General features: G+C 37.2%; 1 protein-coding gene across 2 annotated transcripts; it reads left to right on the top strand.

The window, feature by feature from the left end:
* The first annotated feature begins 400 nt into the window (after positions 1-400).
* On the top strand, positions 401-18,940 carry LOC102216718 (interleukin-17 receptor D-like). Of its 2 annotated transcripts, none has more exons than XM_023333533.1 (12): positions 401-718; positions 6,731-6,806; positions 7,413-7,571; positions 10,137-10,255; positions 11,737-11,860; positions 12,094-12,132; positions 12,221-12,366; positions 13,311-13,385; positions 15,086-15,143; positions 15,662-15,802; positions 15,889-16,061; positions 17,366-18,940. In XM_023333533.1, the coding sequence occupies exons 1-12, from the start codon at positions 596-598 to the stop codon at positions 17,906-17,908; spliced, it is 1,776 nt and encodes a 591-aa protein (XP_023189301.1). In that variant the 5' UTR covers positions 401-595; the 3' UTR covers positions 17,909-18,940. The 2 variants fall into 2 exon arrangements, with proteins under 2 accessions (XP_023189301.1, XP_023189292.1); XM_023333524.1 differs by having other exon boundaries at positions 402-718; positions 15,659-15,802.
* Positions 18,941-20,514: the final 1,574 nt, after the last annotated feature.

Below are 20,514 nucleotides of genomic sequence, written 5' to 3'. Positions count from 1 at the left end.
TATTTAAACAGCATGCTAAGATGCAGAAAGCTGTGTTTTCGTCTTTGGGATCCAAGCAGGGGCGGTTCTAACCGGTGGCCAGTGCCCTGCAGAACTGGTCCTGGCCCTTGTGCTGAAGAATTAATACACAGTCAGTTTCTTATATGTGTTACATAGTAATGGTAGCTAACTGATACGTTGGACCAAAATCATTTTTTTTTACTTTCACAGTTTTACTTTTGCAATTAATTAAACATGAAGCTGATGCTGTTGCACTTGATAGAGTCACAGTTTTCATTAATAGCTTCAGAGCTTTCATTCTTTTCTCTTTTTTTTTTCTGTGTCCGCATGAAAAAAAAAAGAGTAGAACCGCCACTGGAGCTAAGCGTCCCGCATGTTTCCGGCTCCGATCCAGGTGGACCACATCTGGTAGTGTCACGCTGCCTACGCAGCCACTGCTCCACCTGTGGCCTCGGGACACCACTCCCCTCCTTGCCGTTTTCCCTCCTCCTGGCTTCTTGTGCTTTCACAGCAACTGCCCTTAAAAGTCGGGCTTCCGACAGAGCGCCTTAGTGTTTTTGCCGCCTGTGAACGATGTCGTGGTTGTGGTAGCAGCATGTGGGGGTCGGCGCTAACTTTGTACCTGCTGCTGGTTGCGTCCCAGCCTTTGTGGGCTCAGACGGAAGTCCCGGTTTCAGCCGTCGCCCCTCAGAACTGCAGCCTGGAATGTATCCGACAGGTAGGTTCGCCTGTCCGTGGAGGCTCGCTTCATGTGACGCTCTCCGCTGTAGCTGAGGAAAAGCACACAGCAGAAACTGTTTGACTGTTTGGGGTTTGCAGTGTAAAATGAAGCCATACAAACGTCGAATATGAATAGTTGTACGACGCAAGGTCACGTTTCCAAATTGTACTCGTATGAAAAGCTATATCTAGCTTGGAACGCATGACTGGTAACGGAGAATTTAACAGAAGAAAAAACTGTTTTCACTTGACCTAAACCAGCAGCTCTGATACAGAGGAAGACATTAAATAATCCAAAGAAAATTCAATTTGCACATTATTTTAACCACAGCGTGGGTCACTCTTCTTTTTGTAGTAGTTTTACTACACCGTACTTTTATTTCAAGTAATATTATTTCACAATTTATTGTCTAATGTTCTATCACCTGAGCCCTCTGTACTATTTAGATATCAAAACGGAAATGAACAAGATTGTCACTGGACGTCCTTAATTAACTGTGTTCTAACATAATGTTTGTTACAATAATGTATGGGATTAGAGTGTAGACTTTTCAGGAAAAAGATTAATTCAATTTGGAATGAGGCTGAAACATATAATGTGGAAAAAGTGAAGTGCCACGAGTATCATTACCTACTATATTATTTTCATAGTTTGATAACAAGAACAAATGAATTGGATACATTTGTTTGCTGTTTTGTAGTTATGTGATTTATTTGAATGAATCTTTTATTTTGGAGTTTAAAAAGAAAAACGTGTTTAAAATCCCAGAATTTGCACATAAAATTATGTTTCTCCGTCTGTCACACCAGTTTCTGAAACAGAATTTTTACAAATGACTTTTTCACTTTTACGGGTCTTTTCTTGACAGATTATTTTTACCTCAGTAAAAATATGTTAATGTCCTGCTGAGCTTACTTAGGTACAATTTTTCAACCCACGTCATGTTTTCGTTTTAGTTAATATCTGACTTCCAAAGGTTTAAAATGGTAAGTGTGCATAATCTCAAAGTTAGCAAGAAACGTTTGTTTCACATTAAATCTAGAAATAATCTCTAAAAGATTTTTCAAGATGCAAGAACATTGTTTGGAGGTAGAAAAAGTGGTTCAGATTTAGTCAAAGGGAAAAAAAACAAAAAACTGATTTTTGTTCTACTTAAACATACAGTGACGTTAGCTGTGATTGAAGCTTGTTTTGCTTCCTGCAGCCTCCCCCATTATTTATTTTTGTATCAGGTTTGTCGAGATTTTTGGCGCTCATCAGCTCACCTGCCAGAAGGAAGGTTAGACGGTATGTATTTATGCTCAAGGCAAATACTTTTTGTTTTTACACAGTGATGGGTTGGACAGCATGAAGGTAGAAGCACTCAGATTTATTGCTGCCAGAGCATGAAGTTTAAATAGTGTGAATAGAAACTAATATATATGGTCACAATTTTGGAAACCCTTTAATAAAATGGAGTCTTTCCAAAACCGATGAAGAATTCAAAATAAAGCTTGCAGAAAATGAACGTATTGATGGGATCATTTGACTTCATAAATTACTCGATTAGTGAAAGATTTACACCTATTTAATAAAAATATAAGATTCATTATGTTTTTATTTTTATAAAAACTGACCCGCACCTAATATCTACCAACTAACTGTACTTTCTTTGTTGCAACAAAATTTAAAGAAAAAGCTGCCCTGTGGAAATGTTCTCAAAATGTAGATTCTCCCCTTAACTAAATATTTTCTCCTACTTTGTATTCACTTTCAGATGGCCATCATAACTTCATTTTATTTATTCAAGTAAAAAGAAACATTTTCTGTAATTCAAGATGCCTTTGAGTTTTGGGGACTTCGTGGTTTGATATTTCTGGGGTGTTTTTTTTTTTTTTTTTTTAACTTAGCAAATGTCTTCTTCAGTGTGTTTTATCATTTCCCTAGAGTAACAGATTTATCTGTCAGACAATAATTACTCCTTATTTAGAATGAGCTAAACAGGAGAGAATTTAAAACAGTTCCATCCTGTTTGTACTGCATTGATAAATAAAAACATTGCAATCTGCCAAAAGTACGCTGCCAGTGCTCTTACTGAGATGACGATGCACAGATGTTTGGAAAACTAACACTACAAATTTTTGGTCCTTCTCCCAGCTTGGAAAATTTAAATTCCAACCAACGTAGTTTCAACAAAATTTGTTCACTTCTGTCTGATTTTGAATATCATGTTGCTCCTAATGAACTAAAATACTGAAAACAAACCAGGTCCTAGCTGAAAGGTTTTAAGTGGAAAAACATAAGACTCAACAAATTTATTATATTTTTTACTTTATTATTCATATAGTCAAAATATTGTTGTTTTAAATAATTAAAACACTGTATAATAATTAGTATTTAAAAAATGTCAGTCTAGAATCAGCCCCCGTTAAATTTAAAACCTGCCAGTTCAGATTGCAGGTTGACATAAATTTTTTTTAAAAAAAACACCTGATAATTGAACATGGCTGTGGACAAGTTTTAAACAAAATCACAAATATGACCTGATTTGGTAGTAAAGCATAAAATCTGACTTAAGGAGTATTAAATATTTCACATGTATTCTAACAACTTGAAGCCCTTTTTTTCCCAGTCATGTATATCAACTGTCTCAAGATGAATCATCGCAGCTTGCTAGCAGGTTAACTAGCAGGTTAACTAGCAGGTTAACTAGCTTTAGCGGTTTAAATATGGTAACAAGCCTAAATTTTTGATTTTTATCAAATCTTTCTCAACCTCAAACCTTATTAAAGCTATTAACTTTTACTAATGATGTATATATTCTTAATGAAATTTGCATAAACACGTGGGCTAACTGTTCTCTCTTGAGCGCTGCGCACAATATGAGAATGTCCAACGGCTAACTGGACCAACATCTTTTTCTTACACTTCAATCTAAACGGAAAGCAAAAATACATTTTGCTTGTAATGCATTATGTTCATCTGTGAACATTGTTTAATCAGGTTGATAAAAATGAGGAATGCTAAACTACTGTAAATACAAAGGTTGTACAACAGCAATATAACTACAGTGGAATTAGTTAATAGTGGATTAGTAATAGAAAACAAGTCAAACTTTTAATATTGCAGTTGGATGAAATTGTTCTGCATTGTTTTCATGACAGGCTGAGCATCATTTCAGAAGAAGGACATATAAGGCAATAGAATGTTCTAATCATTGAGAAGGCTGTAGACTGAAGAAATGACCATCTGGTTGGAAGTCGAGGATTAAATTGTATAATCGAAAGCAGATGAGCCTCAAAAAGAAAAGGGCTTAACCAGAAACTGCTGGAACTGAATGTGAACTGAATTAAATTAATGTTGTTCAATCACAAGAGAAACAAAAACATGGAAGCTCTGAGGCACCAACCTAATAAGTTCAGTACGTAACTTTAAAGTGCCTTGTGAAAGTTTTAATAGCCCTTGAATTCCACATTTTGTCATGGTTAAACCACAGGCTTCGATCTACTTTGTTGGTCTGTTTTGGTCTTGAACAAAGCAGGGAAAGGATCCATAACGCCGTGTTTTCTTTTTATATAAAAGACGGGGTATAAATATCCAGGCTTTACTCTGTAGAACTACAAATTAAGGTCTTGGGGTTTGTCTCTACTCTACTCTTCTTTAAGGCTCTCTTTCCTGGACTACCAGTTTAGACGGTTTGAAGTCATGCCAGACTTTTTCCAATTTTGCATGGTTGAGCAGTTCTCTGTGAGTTGGTTCTGAAAGCTTCAGATAAAGGTCATTTCTATCCTAAATTATCTTTCAGACTGGAAGCAGTACCAGATACATTGAGCTCTGAATGTATACATTTGCCTTGTAACAAAGGCAAATGGAACAGAGGTCAGTGGAGCTTGCATTGTACTCTTAAGTTAAAAATTGTTGAACTTTGACCGCAGTCAATGATACCTGCATAGGCATCTGTGTTGATACCTATGCAGCCAAAACAGACAGCATAGCTTGACTTAGCAGATGTTTTAACTGTTGCTCATCGGTCCTATTTTCAGATGAATATAAAGTTTATATTTCATTGGGAGTCAAAAAACCAAAATCTGAAGGAAAAATAAATAAATCCAGAAGCCCAGAATCCACATTGCTCAAAGTCCAGAGTGAAATTTCCATGTTCAGTGATAGTTTGACCAATACCAGCATATCTGCTGGCATTGGTCCACTTGATTTTCTGAATTCAACCACCTGGCAATTTTAGAGCACTTGATGCTTCCATCTTCTGCCAAGCTTTATGGAGATTTTGATTTCATTTTTCAACAAGACTTGGCACCTGCCCACACTGCCAAAGGTACCAAAAGCTGCTTCAGTGACCATGTTGGTTGTAGGGACCCGGAAATTCAACCACACACAGGAGAATGCAAAGGAAAAAACAAGTTTAATTTATTTTCAGATTCTGGTTGCTGTTCAGGATGAAGTCATCAAACAGCACGAAAGAGAAGGGAGAAGGCTGGTGATGCATGGATAAAGGAGGGGTGTCTTTTAAACATTCAGCTTAACTGACCTGTAGAGCAGTGGACAGGTGGAGCAGAGGAACTGAGGGTAGGATGACAGGGAGGAGCAGGCAACCAGGTTGAACAGGCTTCTGTGGAAGCAATGAAGATCTCCACAAGGAGATCCAAAAGGCAACACCCAGGGACTTTGACGGTAATCAGGCAGAGGTCATACACAGGAGGACAGAGAGAGCAAACTTAACTTGAGGGGCAGGCAATACAACACTGAAGGCTTGGAAGGAACAGCTGGATCTCTACTGGATCATGGCTGTCGATAATCTGGCAAGGAGATAAAGGCTGAGAGATGTTTAAGTAGGGCGGGGCCCTACTTGTGTTTAAACTGTGTTTAAACACAGCATAGACAGGACAGAACATGAATCACGACCGTTGGTACTGTGTTTGATTGGCCAGCAAACTGACTGCAGATACATTGTATCTGCATTGTTGGATGAAGGCTTGGAGAACCACAGGCTGATCCCCTTAATGCTGCTATACATGTTATAGTTCATGTTACTTTAGCTGTAATAATATATCACATTATTTTAGCAGCATTTGAAACAATTACCACTTTTTCGGTTTGTTTGTGTTCTATATTTCTGTGTAAATACCATCAAACTTTGGTTCCAAGGTTATCGTATAGAATGTCATTAGGCCAGTATAAACACAGTGGTTGCATGTGTGGTCCTTGGATTGTTTTCACTGAGAGCAAAAGTCCCAGCGGAGTAGAAGAACTCCCCTGGAAGGTGTAAGCATCTCCTATTCCAGCTTTTTAGTTTACATCTGCTGCTGGCGAGCTGGTCAGACTGAAAACCATCCAACTGTAATAATCACCTGTTTTAAGTTACGTTTTTGTTTTACTGTTAACTCAGGGAAACAAATGGTCCTGCTTGTGGATGAAAAAGCCCAGTCTTCCTGTAGGTCTGCTTCCAATTTAAATCCCATCAAACCTTTTCACTGTTAATTAGATCTACTGGCTTTGTCAAAGCAGATATATGATGTAAAACTCCATGCCTGTAGGTAGACCATGTGCAACAAGTTTGTGGTTGAATAAGCATGTCAAAGTTGAAAGGAAAAGAAGGAAATTGGAAGTTGGTAGGTTTCAATTTAAGGAACTTATACAATATTTGAACAAGATAAGTCTCCAGAACGGCTTTCTTTGTTCACCTTATTTTCTAAACAAAAACGCCAAAGTTTTGTTTGATGCAGTTAATATGATTGTTTCTCCTCAAGTTCATCACATGCTAGTATTTTCAAAGTCTGACTGAACCAACTTTGTAACGCTCTTGCAGATGGAAAGTATCAAAGCATACTGTCCTTAAAGTTTGAGAGAGGAGGCATCTCGGGAAGTTGAGATTTTCCAGCTGAGCTCCATGAAGCAACTGGAGATTCATTATTGGCCTCTTGTTTTCCTTATGTTGGTCTGCAGACATTCGTTAGGAATTCAAAGAAAAAGGAAGTTGAAACTGAATCTGACCACAAACCTTCTGCTCTGCAGGGAAGACCTGAATGTGAATACTGCAGAGTAACCGGAGATGACATTAAGAAGAAAGTGGGTCTTGTCTCCCACCATGGTAAGTCACATTCAGCCTGGCGGCACACACTGAATGTTTGAATGCTTTTTTATTTATTTGGGTTCACATATTTTAATTCAATTTTAATTTAATGTATTCATTTTAAATTTTTATTTTATTTATTTCAAACAGACAAAAAGCAAAAACAAGAAAAAATAAAATGTAAAACAAATGATCATGCCCATCGGCATGCAATTTAACATTATTTGTTGGAAAAGGAGCAGGCAGAAGATACAAGATCTTATTATTTCCTGCTCCTCTCATACTCATAATCTACACACGTTTAAATGTATTTCAATACATAGTATTTAAGTTTACTGTGGATTTTCTTTGGACCTTTTATCTCCATGCTGTAATGGTAGCCAGGAATATCGATTTAATCAATTATCAATGTAATATTTGGTCTAGAACTTGATGTTCTAGACCAAAATGTCACAAGCAGATGAAAGAAAGGTGATCAGTTTTAATAAAATTGACCAGAAAGTTGATACAAAAAAACGTCACTTTCCAAAAGCATGTTGCTACTAATTTGTTGTGCTATACTGTCACATTGTCACCCTGTAATTAAAATAATAATAATTTTGCCATATTATTGATCCTCCCCAGGCTGTATCCCATGGCCTTGCTTGGAGCTGCTCGGAGATGAAGACCCATCGATCTGTGAGCATTATGTCCAAGCACCGGACGATGTGAAGGTCGAGTTCGTACACGAGTCCAACCCTAAATCTGACACCGTCATCGTCTCCTGGAAGCCCAGCCACTATGGTATGTTCACTCACACTCTTCACCTAAAAACACCTTCTGAGGGGTAATGCCTTGTGAGTCATTTTGGGTAATTTTCTTTCTTGTTCTTTTAGCAAAGCTCAATAAAAAAAAAAGGTAAAGCATTTCTCAGCTGGAGGTTAATTTCCAGTTTTATATCATCATTAGGCTAAGTGCTAGTTCAGCCTTCTTCTCTGTCAGCCTCCATTTTAATGCTTGATTTGAACAAATCTGCAAAGCGTGCCAACTTGGAGAGCTTGTCATAAAACCAGGCGCCCGTCCAGATGAGTAGTAACTTTAAGCTCTTCCAAACAAGAACAGGAGAAAAAGGTTTCCTATAAAACAGTTTCGCTGCCTAAAGGAGAGTTGTTAAACTAGGAGGTGATGCAACTCTGTAGCAAACAAGACATTCCTCTTAAATGTCTTGCTTTTATTTTAGAGCAACGTACAAAAGTGTTTATGCAGTTTGAACGTTTCCTAACTTGTTGTATTACAGCTACAGACTTTACTGAGTTTGACTGAGATTTTTTTGTGCCATGAAGTTGTACTACATAGTTCAGACTTCTTCTCTGTCAGGCACCTTTTTAATGCTTGATTTGAACAAATCTGCAAAGCGTGCCAACTTGGAGATCTTGTCATAAAACCAGGCGCCCGTCCAGATGTGTAGTAACTCATAAGTAAGGGTTCTTTTTAAAAAAAAAAGAAAAAAAAAAAAAAGAGCCATTGCATTCCAGCAGCAAAATAAGGAGAAGTAATAAAAAGTTATTATCAAGACTAGAGTTAATCTATGTTCCTATTATTATTATTATTATTATTATTTGGCCAAACAAATATGTAACTTCAAAACAGAGTTTGTTTTTCTTCTTTCATAAACAATCACTAGAAATTTTTTTTTACACATATATAAACATATAGAAAATCAGACAATACGTGTGTTAAAGAAAGTATAAAATAGATAAATATAAATGTAAACTAATTTTGGACAGCAAAAAATCAGTCTGAAATCAGTTACAGAGTGTATCTCAAAATACTTAAAACCACAAAATGAAACAAACTGATGTGGTTCAGCAGAATATTAGCTTTACAGGATGTTACAAAGTGTTTCCCCTCTCAAGTTGTCTTTAATAATAGAAATAAACCCTTAGTTTCACCATAAGAACTGGGAATGTATTCACACAAAACAACACAGTGGAAGCTAAAAGACCAGATCCTTACAGCATTACATTTAAAACTTAAAATGTAATGCTGTAGAAAAAAACAACTGTAGTTTTACTATGTGATAAAACAAATACACAGTTTTATTTTCTCAATATCGAAAACATACTTATTTACAAACTAAGCATACCTTGTGCCTCTTGGCTAATAATTAATAATTGTTGTCTTTAAGATGTTGTTCATTAACTCATAAACCAGAAGTTTCCTTTTCAGAATAAAGGCAACAAACCTAAAACTAAGTTTATCGTAGATAAAACAGATAAAGTAAAAGCAATAAGCACTAAACAAATAAAGAACTTTAATTGGGGATTATTTACACATTATGTATAAAACGAAGAGTCTTGTTTTAATATAAAATGAAATCCTCCTTTTAAAAAGGCTCAACGCCAAAATATGTCATAAAAACAACAAAAGCTAAAGGCTTGTTAACACTCACGTTCTCACTAAAACCAGGAAGACAGATCACATAACACCAGTTTTAAAGTCCCTCCACTGGCTCCCTGTAGCTCAAAGAATAGACTTTAAAATACTGTTGTTAGTTTACAAATCACTGAACGGCTTAGCACCACAATACATTAAAGATCTGCTGTTGTTGTATCAACCTTCCAGACCTCTCAGGTTCCGGTTCTGGTTCTGGTTCTGCTCTGCATCCCCAGAACCAGAACCAAACGAGGAGAAGCAGCTTTCAGCATCTATGCACCACAAATTTGGAACAAACTTCCAGAAAACTGTAAAACAGCTGAAACACTGACTTCTTTTAAATCTAGACTAAAAACCCACCTGTTTAGAATTGTATTTGAAACGTAATCAATTACAAATTTAATGATGGAACTTTATTTAATGTCGTGTTTTGATTGTTGATTCTATGTTGCATTGTGTTTCTGTGTTGCCTTGCTGCTGAAATGTGCTATACAAATAAAATTAGATTTGATTTAATAATGGTCAAGAACTTTGTTCATTTTAATTTCTTCCATCTGTCACAGACATCTCTGTTGAAGTAATGACCGTCGGTCAGTGTTTTGGTTTTTAGCTTTCATGTTCCCGCAACTGCGACCGCCGGCGTTATCGTAAACAAGACGACATAAGACCCCTAATCCAGATGTGTTGTTGTGGATATGAGTTACCTTGATTCTCTCTAAAGACTTCCTGAAAAACAAGAACTAAACATTTGTCATTTACTCCCAGTAGGCTATGACCGAATCTTGGGTACAACTGAACTGTATTTATCGTACACCTGTGACACAGAGACTGTTTATCAAATATTGCTGTCTGCATATAGCATCATTATGTTAATGTTATTAATTATGTTTAATAAGGATGTTTTCTTGCTGTTTTGTTTTGTGCTTTCTGCAGGAATTGCCTTCTTGCGAGGCTTTCAAGTGTCTGTGCAGGCGTTGGGAGGGACTGCTGTTGCCTGCCAGCTGTTGCTCTTCAGCCGTAACATCTCCCTCTCTGCTGCTCATGCTCAAACGGTATAAAAGGCGGCATTCCCTTTGTTTCTCTTCAAACCGTCCAGCTGGTTTGCACAATGAAAGCTCACACTGATTTATGCAAAAGGCTACTTTTACTTGAGCTTTTACCGAAAGAGAAAAGTGGAAGATTTATGACAAATCACTTTTTAAGATTTTTGAGTGTTGATGCTTAGGGACTGATTGATGACTTGACTGGGAGTTGGAGAAAATCTCTGAGGATAAAACAATGTAAAAGTTTCAGTTTTGAGTTTAAAAAAAGTATTTCATTTACTATTTTTTAAAAATCCACCTGAGCCTCTCCAAAACATTAATATTATTTTTAGTCAGAAAAAAACATATTGGTGAAATTAAAGAATTACTTTACGCTAAAACCTGCCTGGGCATTTCATTCTTTTTTTTATTTATTTTTTATCACCCCGCAAGGGGTCTTTTTGTGGGCTCTAGTGTCCCTTTTTCAAAGTAGGCTGACAGGAAAGGGGGAAGGAGAGAGAGGAAGACATGCGGTAAACGTCGTCGGGTCCCGGAGTCGAACCTGTGACAGCCGCGTCGAGGCTTCGTTGCCTCTGAATGTGGGTCGTGCTAACCCCTCCGCCACCACGGCACGCCCGGGCATTTCATTCTTAACTGTAAATATCATTCAGCATTTTCATATTGGCTGATTTAATTCCCATTTGTAGCTCATTGATGAGACAAATTTCAAAATTTTAAATCAAATTTTTAATCATTTAGTTTTTAGCTGCCACTTTTCTATATATCTAGCACCTAGTTTGCTGAGCAAATGCTTGTAGCTTGTATATTGACCCTTTGCTACTGCGTCAGCCAATCGGGTTGTGGCACTTTGATGGACGTCAGAAGTGAGGGACGGGTGTATTGACTGTGATTGTTTTTCCAAATTCCTCTTCAAAGCATCAAGCTGGTTTGTCCAACTTGGACTTAGCTAGCCTAGAAACCGCCCCATGTCTTCTCCCTCCTGATGTGTTTGTTGTTTGATTAAATCGCTGACTTTGCTTGAATTCACACCACATTATTTTCATCACTATATCATAAACAGCACTGCCCCTGGAGCAGACTTGAAAGCATACAAAGTCTAGATGTTGAACAGTTTTTTCATACATGATGGTGGGGCGTTTTCTAATGATTAGGTACATAACGGTACCTAATCATTAGTAACCATCATACATGATGGTTGTTAATGATTAGGTACAGATCTAACCCTTAGATGAAGTACGTAAACATTAGTCTTCTTTGCTGCAAATCTGAGAATACACCAAGAGCTGCCAGTCATTATGGTTGATGGCTGCTTTCCATCTCTGTCTTCTTTCATCGTCAAAAGGTTTATAATAAATTGAGAAGTTTGGTTTGCATCATTATTCAGTCAGCAAAGCCAATAATCCTGGGCACAATACAGTCATTCCAATATTTTTAAACGAGTCCCATTGTGCTGGATTTAAAAAATATATACGTATATATTATTTTTACAGTTCTACAAGTCGGACCCATTTCCCGGCCTCTCCTTGGGATCCCAGTATGCCGTTACTGTCATGGCTTTGCCGGTTCCTGAGCAGTGGGACAAGTTTTACCAAAGTTTCTACTTCAACACTCGCTGTAAGAAGCTGTAGGCTTGGTATTCTGTCACAATGTGAAACCTCGATGCACACAGATGAGGACCTAACTAGTTGCTTCGTAGCAACATTTATTGTTGTTTGTTTATTATTTATTGTGTAAATTCATTTTAGATTGTATCAGTCATGACTTCTCATCTTGTGTGTGCTCACAAAACTTAGCCCTCCTCTTTCTATATTGGGTTAGGTATAGTTACAAGTTCTCTGTCTTTCCAGCATGTGCAGAGAAGAATGGTTTGGAGCAGTGTAAGCAAGGTAAGAAACACAAGTTTATTGTAACCTGAGAGGAACATTTCCTCTTAAGATCAACTCTGCATTTAAGTATTTTGTGAAACGGTTGCAGACTGGTACCCGCAGCACATTAAGGTCCAGCAGGACGACTCGGTTGTCATTGTGACTTTTAACTTGGCTCCACCAATCATGGGGATCAGAAGGTACTTCTGTCTTTGCCGTGGAGACGGAGAAGTGAAATACACAGACATAATTCTGGTGAGTGTGTTTCATTTTTCTTTTCAATTTGTAGTAATTTGGCTTTAGTTTTAACCCAGTTTTAAAGAATGAACATCCTTTCACTCCTAACGCTCTTACTTGCCCTTTCACTAAAAATTAACAACAGCACCCCCAAGTGGTCACACGAGGTAAATGCTGGGTGGGTGTTTGGCCCAATTTTCAATCAGTTCTTTTCTCAGAGGGGGAGAAATGCAGATCCTTTGTCACTGATGTTGCGTGACTTGGATTCTGTTTGTAATATTAAATTTTTTAAATTATATTTGAAAAAGGTTTCTGTAGACTTAGATGCCCTGTTTCCACTTACACAGGCTGTAATTCCATCTCCAGGCTGCCCCCTAGTGTTTAGAAAATGCATTTATGTTTGGTTGGACAAACATTCCCTTAGTTTTTGCCAGGGTAGTTATCGCAGTTTTCCTGGCTAATTTTATAGAATAAGTGGAAGAAAGTACACCAACATATTCACAACAATGCAAGTATATATAATTGTCCTAATTTGGAAAGATAACTTAAAAGATGCTGTTGCATTGTTTCATTGTAAAACAAAATTCAATAGTTTTATTTTATTTTTTGGAGAGGATGACTTTTTCAACAAAGGTATATATTATGGAAGGATTTATTAAGAATTAGAACAAATGGATTACGTTTTTTTTCAAATATAGGGCAGTATTTGTCGTTAAATGTTGCCCCCAAAATGAATAAATATATGTAAAGATGAGATACATTTTTTTCTCTTCCTTCCTGTTTCTAGTCTTGCGACATTGATGTGACTTGTTGAATTTTTTTTAACATCCTTCCCCATGACAATCCTCAGATATTCCGGGTCTGTGCATTGTGTTTGCATTAGTTGGTCTGTTTTATTTTTTATGCTTTGAATATGTATAATAAATGGAGGAAAAACAAAACACTGTTGTGATTTTTCTTAGGATTCCTTAGAAAACAAAACCCACCACAGTTTTCAGCTGAGTGACCTTCATGAAGGAACCAACTACACCTGTGAGGTAAGACTCTGCTGATTTTTGACATTTAAAAAAAAAATTATTATTGTTACAGCAGCAACATTAATCCATTTAGTGTTTCAGATAATTCCAGGTATTGTTAACAGACAAGAGTTTGTAACCTAGCCAGTGTCATGTAATGTCTGTCATGTTCAGGCTGGATGAAAAACCTTTGTACCCCTGAAGTTTTTGGGGTTTTTTACACTTTATTACATTAAATCACACTATAAATTGATTTTATTATGAATGGTAGTTTTATAGATTATTCAAACTCGTGCATGATTGTCAAAAATCTGGCATCATAAAGACTGAATAATCCATCCATCCATTTTCTAACACCCTTGTCCCTAGTGGGGTCGGGAGGTGCTGGTGTCTATCTCCAGCTAACATTTCGGGCGAGAGGTGGGGTCACCCTGGACAGGTCGCCAGTCTGTCGCAGGGCAACACAACCATGCACACACACACTCACACCTGGGGAGAATTTAGAGAGACCAATTAACCTAACAGTCATGTTTTTGGACTGTGGGAGGAAGCTGGAGAACCCAGAGAGAACCCACGCATGCACAGGGAGAAGATGCAAACTCCATGCAGAAAGACCCCGGGACCTTCTTGCTGCAGGGCAACAGTCTGGGCCACTGTGCAGCCCAGACTGAATAATAAAAAAGGAAGAAAAAAAAACAACATAAAAAAATCTTGCATTTTAGACAAATATTTATTTTCTTACTTATAAAAGGATTTGAATCATACGAAACCCCTTTAGGGACATTTAGGATTTTTTTTTTCTTTTGCATTCCCTCGCAAAACTTTTGCATTATCTCGAAATAATGTACTGATTAGTTCATGCGGCATAATTGAATACTGTAAGCCTATCTGACGGTGGTCATTCTGCTTTCTGCTTTAATATAAAGTCTTTTCATATATGTTAATATCTTGTTGTGAAATATCTGAAGTTTTATATATCTTTCTTTTGGATAGAAATGCACCACAAACCTATGATTTAAACAGAAACTTTCTGTAAGTAGGAAAGAAAGAAAAGAAATACATTTAAACTCTTTGGACTATTTCTGAGCTTTTATCGCAAGATAATGAAAACCTGTCAGATGAGACAGTTTTGATTGTGTCTCTTTTGTGTTGGCCTGAATGGTTTAAAGAGCCGTTTTTATGTACAGTTCCATCACAACTTTACACAAACAGACATAACAATGCATTGAATAAATCGATTTTCAATCTTTTTTTGCACCAAAGAGTTAATAATATTTTTTTTTACTGAGGATCTTTAAATGTGTATACACTTTAAGTTTTAAATTGACAATTGTGACTACATACAAAATAGACCAGCAATTACATTAAGCATATAATGCAAAATACATTTTTCCCCCCCTATGTCCCATCAGGGGCTCTGTAGAATCATTTGTTTATATGCATTTTTATGTATTTATAATTGTGTATAAAAAACTTAAGTAACAAATCAAAAATCTGTAGAATGTGGTGATTTGTTTCTTTCCGATTAATGCATTAATTGCCAGACTAATTGATAGATTAATCAGTAGCAAAACCAACCGCCCTAGTCATGTGATCAAATGTAAACACACAGCAAAATGTTGAACTTATAGTGGGAAGAATCAGACTGATCGCTGCTCCTGTTTTCAGATTTTGAAACCTGAAATGAACTTTAATGCTAAACTTTCTTGCTTCCGTCACAGATTGCTGCTAAGGAAGTAGACGCAGTAAGAAAGCGCTTCAAGATTTCTGTCCAGAAAGGTATGGAAGGTTTTAAGGAACCTTCAGTTCTAAATTGTCAGATGTGCCCAGGCTCTAGGAGTTTTAACAAGGCAGAGTAGTGAAGTATTACCAAGTCAGTATGTGGGAATCAAAAGGCCCACACTTAAAAAAGCAGGTCGATGCAACATTTTACAACTATTTGTAAATGTTTTTAATATTGTATTATTGTCACAGTTTTTTAACTGGGGTGTGTACATTTTTGAGATCAATTGTATATACAAAAAGATCTAAAATTACATAAGTTGTGCTTATTAAGGCTGATCAGTGCGAATAATTAACTGGCAGAAATGATTTTAAAACGGTACCTTAGTCTTCTTAATAAGAGTGGAGTTAATCCTGTAAAGTATACATGCATTTAAAAAGTCTCACTTTCACATATTAATGACTTTTTAAAAATTCTCTTCTTCTTATGGTTCTGAAATTTGAACAGTCTTGAGTAAAGTGTTTTTAGAAAACATGGACATTAACTTCCCTATTTAAACTTCCTCCATCAGCAGAGATTCTTCCCTCTACTCCTCCATCCTTGGCTGTGGTGTTAGCTGTGTGTCTGGCTGTGGTCGCTGTCTTTGGAGTCCTACTCGCTGCTCTCATGTGTTGGAGGTCAAAGGTGTACAGGAAGAAACTCGATGCAAACCCAGGTGCAAATACATGCTAATTGAACCGTGCAAAAACAAACTTTGGCTTGACACAAATGTGTAACATGTTATTTTTGTTTCTCATCCAGAAATCGACACCCTGTATGAAGAGCAAGACACCCTAAAAGAACCGGTGGTGTTGCCTGGAAACAGGGCGACTCCTCCGCGTCTACTGATATGCTACAGCGGATATGACGGAGCGGCTCATGTCAAAGCCGTCATGAAGTTGGGAGCCTTCATACAGCAGCACATGGCGACCCGGGTAATCTTTGCACACACACCCCTACACGCACACACACACGCACACACACACAAACCCAAGTGCTTAGATTCAGATGTTTTCAGATACATTACATTAGGCTGCAGTTGCCACAAAATACAACTTGTATTAACTTGCACTGTGTACTTTTCAGTGATGTTGTAGTTCTTCTTGTTATATATAAATATATTGCTAGTTGCTATGGTTTGTTTTTCTCTCTCTTTCTGCAGGTGTAGAAACAGACTTCTAAGCTGCTGGCTTCTTTCTCTCCTCTGCTCTCATCTCCTTTTTTAAACATTTTTTACACTTTCCTCCCTTACTTGTTTCCCCCTTTCTTTTCCATTTAAAAGAATCAAAAGGACTTTCTAAAACTTTGCTATATATATATCAAGTGGAGCATCATAGCAAAAGCTGTAATGCTCCACTTGTGAAGATAAATGTGTTGGATCTCACCTTGGCACTGACAAAACAATTCTTAGTAGGGGTGGGCGATATGGACTTATAATTTTAGCGCAATATTTTGTGCTACTGTTGTGATAATGATGAAGATTTTGATTTTTATTAGTATTCATTACTTGTTTGTTAGGTAACTGTATGGCTGTGATTGCATAGCATAGCATAGCATTCATAGCAACCCAAACACAAATATTGTTGTTGGAAAACATTTCCATGTGAAACGAGTTCTTCAGTACGCTGCTTACTTAAAAAAGTGTGATTTATATCACTAAGCTTTACAAATTAACTGCATTCAATCATATTTTTAAATGTACTCATATTTATTGGCATTCTTTTGGAGCAAACAGTGGAGAAAATTGCAACAAAAAAAAAAAGATCTCCGATCATACTGTCAGTTTTTTTTATTTACCACCAATAGCTGAAATTTATCAAGACAACAATAAATCAAAATTCTTATCTTGATAAGTTTTTCACGATAAAATGATAAACAATATGATAAATGCCCACCCCTAATTCTGAGTGTCACACTGTCAAACAGGACATGTTGCAAACATTAAAATATCTCCACTCTTTGAATCTTGTCTGTATTATGTATAACTCCAGCAAAATGCTGTCTATTTCATTAAGTGGAAGGTTGTACTCTGTTCCATTCAGACAAAGATATGACCTTCTAGAAACAGTGTTTTGGTTAAAAACCTGCGTCAAACATTTTGAGTCTTGGAAATGCAAAACTGAGAGGCATTCCCTAAAGAAATATTGCTCAAACCCCCAACAATACACCATAGTTTGGGGTTGCCATGCAACAAAATTTAGGAAAACTGTAACTGCTATGAATACGCATGTCTTCACAGGTGTGTCTGGACCTTTGGGACTATCTGAGCATTGCCGAGGAGGGAGTTGTGGCCTGGTACTGTCGGCAGATCCGGGAGAACGACTTTGTTCTGGTGATCTGTTCTCCGGGACTCAGGCAGAGATACGATCCGGAAGTGACTCACGACGACAGCGTGGATTTAATGTCGAACGCCTGCAGTTGCGGAGCCATCGTCCAACTTATCGGCGAGGAGGTGGGACGGGCCAAGGCCCGGGGAGAAGACATGTCTAAGTACATGGCGGCTGTTTTCAAGTACTGCGAGGAAACGGACATCCCCACTGAGCTGAGGCTGGCAGCTCACTACACGGTACCGCGCGACCTGCCGCTGCTCTTCTCACACCTGCACGGAGTGGCCCTGCACAAACCCGGCAGTTACCTGAAGATAAACAACATCACAGAGAAAAGCTACACCGGCGTCCCAACGGGAGCTGCTCTGCAGCTGGCGATCCAGGAGGCAGGGACGGCACTGAACGGAGAGCAGCAGCAGATGGAGGAGCCGAACTATGATAGAGTGGATGCCTGAACATAATCGCAGTGGGGAAAAATGTACATTATCATTTTGTAGTAAATAGGTGTTATAAAGGCTGGAAATTCACACCAGATATCAGTAACAACTCAAGGGAGAAGTTCAAGGCATCTCTTGTATGGCAAAGCTAGTTGCCATACAACTGAGGCAGCAGTGGAAGTAATAAATACCGCCACCTGCAGGTGTAAGTTAGAAGTCACTTAAACCCAATGGGTTTTTTTAAACGTTTTTTTTTTTTGCTGAAAACTCACAATTTTGCAGTAGCGTGAAAAAATAGAGGCGATCTGTTGATTTTGCATAAATTTCCATAATCACGGAATTTCAAAAAACTGGAGGGACTGAGTAATGTTAACTGATGTTTGGCAAATTTTGGATGGTTTCTCAGCTTTCTGTGCCTTTTTGTAGTTTGTTTTCCAGTCATTTCACTTTTTTACACATAACTAATGTCCTGGGCTCATTTATTTTGATTTCCTGTTATGTGGGGATCTCTTGGGTTTTTACTGATACATGGAGTGAATTTCATATCAATAGCCTCCTGAGAAACATAGTTACTGAAAACAACTCAATATCTTTCCCCACTAATTATTATGCATACCTTATATTCCAGTTGGACCTCAGATACATGCAATTTTGCACTATAACTTATAACTTTATGCATGCAGTAACATACAGGAACACAATATAAGTACTGACACCGCTATGTAAAAACTGTGTAATGTTTTATAAAATGCTGCTATGATTTGAAACACTTTGAAAATAAGTGTTACCTATGGATTTAAAAAAACCTTTTTTTTTTAGATCCCCAGGTCAGTGTTTACAGTGTTTACATTTATGCTTTATTTATCCTTGTGCTAATCTCAAATTGTCCAAGAATGAATGAAATATCTTATAATTGTTTCCTTTCCCATTTTGAGAACATTTTCAGTTGAATGGAAGGTTTATGTGTAAATTGTAAATTATTGCATCATCGAAATATTTTTGTAAAACATATTTTTACTACTTACTAAATTTATAATAAACAATAGTTGAAACCAAGTTTGCCTTTCATTAAAGTCAAGTTTTGATGCCCATGCTGTGATTCTGTCTGACCGACTTTTGAAATATAGCAAAAAGTGATTTAATATCAACAGACAACAATTCTACACGTCATGTTGGACTGTTTTTATGAGTTGCTTAATTGACTAAATAAAATAGGCTCTAGAGCAGTGGTTCTCAAATGGGGGTACGCGTACCCCTGGGGGTACGTGGAGGTACTGCAGGGGGTACGTGAAGCTTTTCAAAATATCTTTAAAAAATCAGTAGGCTACTCATAATAAGTCTTGGGAAAAATTATTTTGTAAAAAGTTCGATAAAATATAAATGTGTGTTCATACACTGAATTTTATATTCAGTATTTACAGGGTATTTACAGCACTGTACCTCTTTTTTATTCCAAAAATGTTTTGCCCGTGTCAGGGGGTACTTGACTAAAATTATATTTTTAAGGGGGTACATCACTGAAAAAAGTTTGAGAACCACTGCTCTAGAGGACAGAAGTCATTTGCACTTCAACACCGGACTTTACGGCCGCGGTTGACTCCGTGGTGCATTCGGGTTTGCTCGTACACCACAGGATGTGCCTGGAAATAACGCAAAACAACTCGTCAAATGAGGTAGGTCTTATTCAACAGTTGGTGAATAACACCCTTAAATGGTTTTATTAAATGACGAAATCTGACCACAATCCCAGTCAGTTCACACACACACAAAGAAATCAATTTGATATTAACACTTTTACCCTACATATTCTTGGAAGCAAAATGAAAGATTAGGAATGCAAAGTATAAGCAACTATTATGACTTTTATTTTTTAGCAAATATGCATAACTTCTTCCTCTTATCCTTTTTTTTGTCAGTATCTAATGAATTATCACTGTCTATTCCTAAAATGCAAAGAAAGGTAACTGGATATGATGGAACATTTTATATAACTTGCCAAATTTCTGCTTAAGAAAATGTTTCTTTCAGAAATGTGGGCTAAAAAATTGTTGATGTCAAAACTCCACTCTGATATTGATGCTGTCTGAGGCAAAGAGTCAGTTTGGCATTAGTGTTGATTTTAAAAAAAATTGGAGGAGGGTGTGAAGAGTTATTCAGACATGTTCCAGTTGAATGATCTTACAAATAAATATGCATCACTTATTAAAAGCTGAAATTTAGATTTTATTTAAATTCAAAAGTGCTTTATTAGAAAATGAAATGTTATTTTGCTCCTATTATACAATTTTCTTTGAATAGTTGTTCTAGATCACAGGTGTCAAACTCCAGTCCTCGAGGGCCGCTGTCCTGCAGTTTTTAGATGTGCCACAGGTACAAAACACTGGAATGAAATGACTTAATTACCTCCGTCTTGTGTAGATCAGTTCTCCAGAGCCTTAATGACCTAATTATTGCAGGTGTGGTGCAGCAGAGGCACATCTAAAAGTTGCAGGACTGCGGCCCTCCAGGACTGGAGTTTGACACCCCTGTTCTAGATGCTGATGGCTGGAAGTTTGAAACACTTTCAGGTTAAAACCATTTTAAAAGCTGGTCTGGTAGTAAATAAAATAAACCCTAATAATTCA

This window comes from Xiphophorus maculatus, chromosome 1 (genome assembly GCF_002775205.1).
Source record: "Xiphophorus maculatus strain JP 163 A chromosome 1, X_maculatus-5.0-male, whole genome shotgun sequence".
Lineage (NCBI taxonomy): Eukaryota > Metazoa > Chordata > Actinopteri > Cyprinodontiformes > Poeciliidae > Xiphophorus > Xiphophorus maculatus.
Note: the sequence above shows the minus strand (reverse complement) of the source record. Positions and strands in the feature narration are given on the sequence as shown.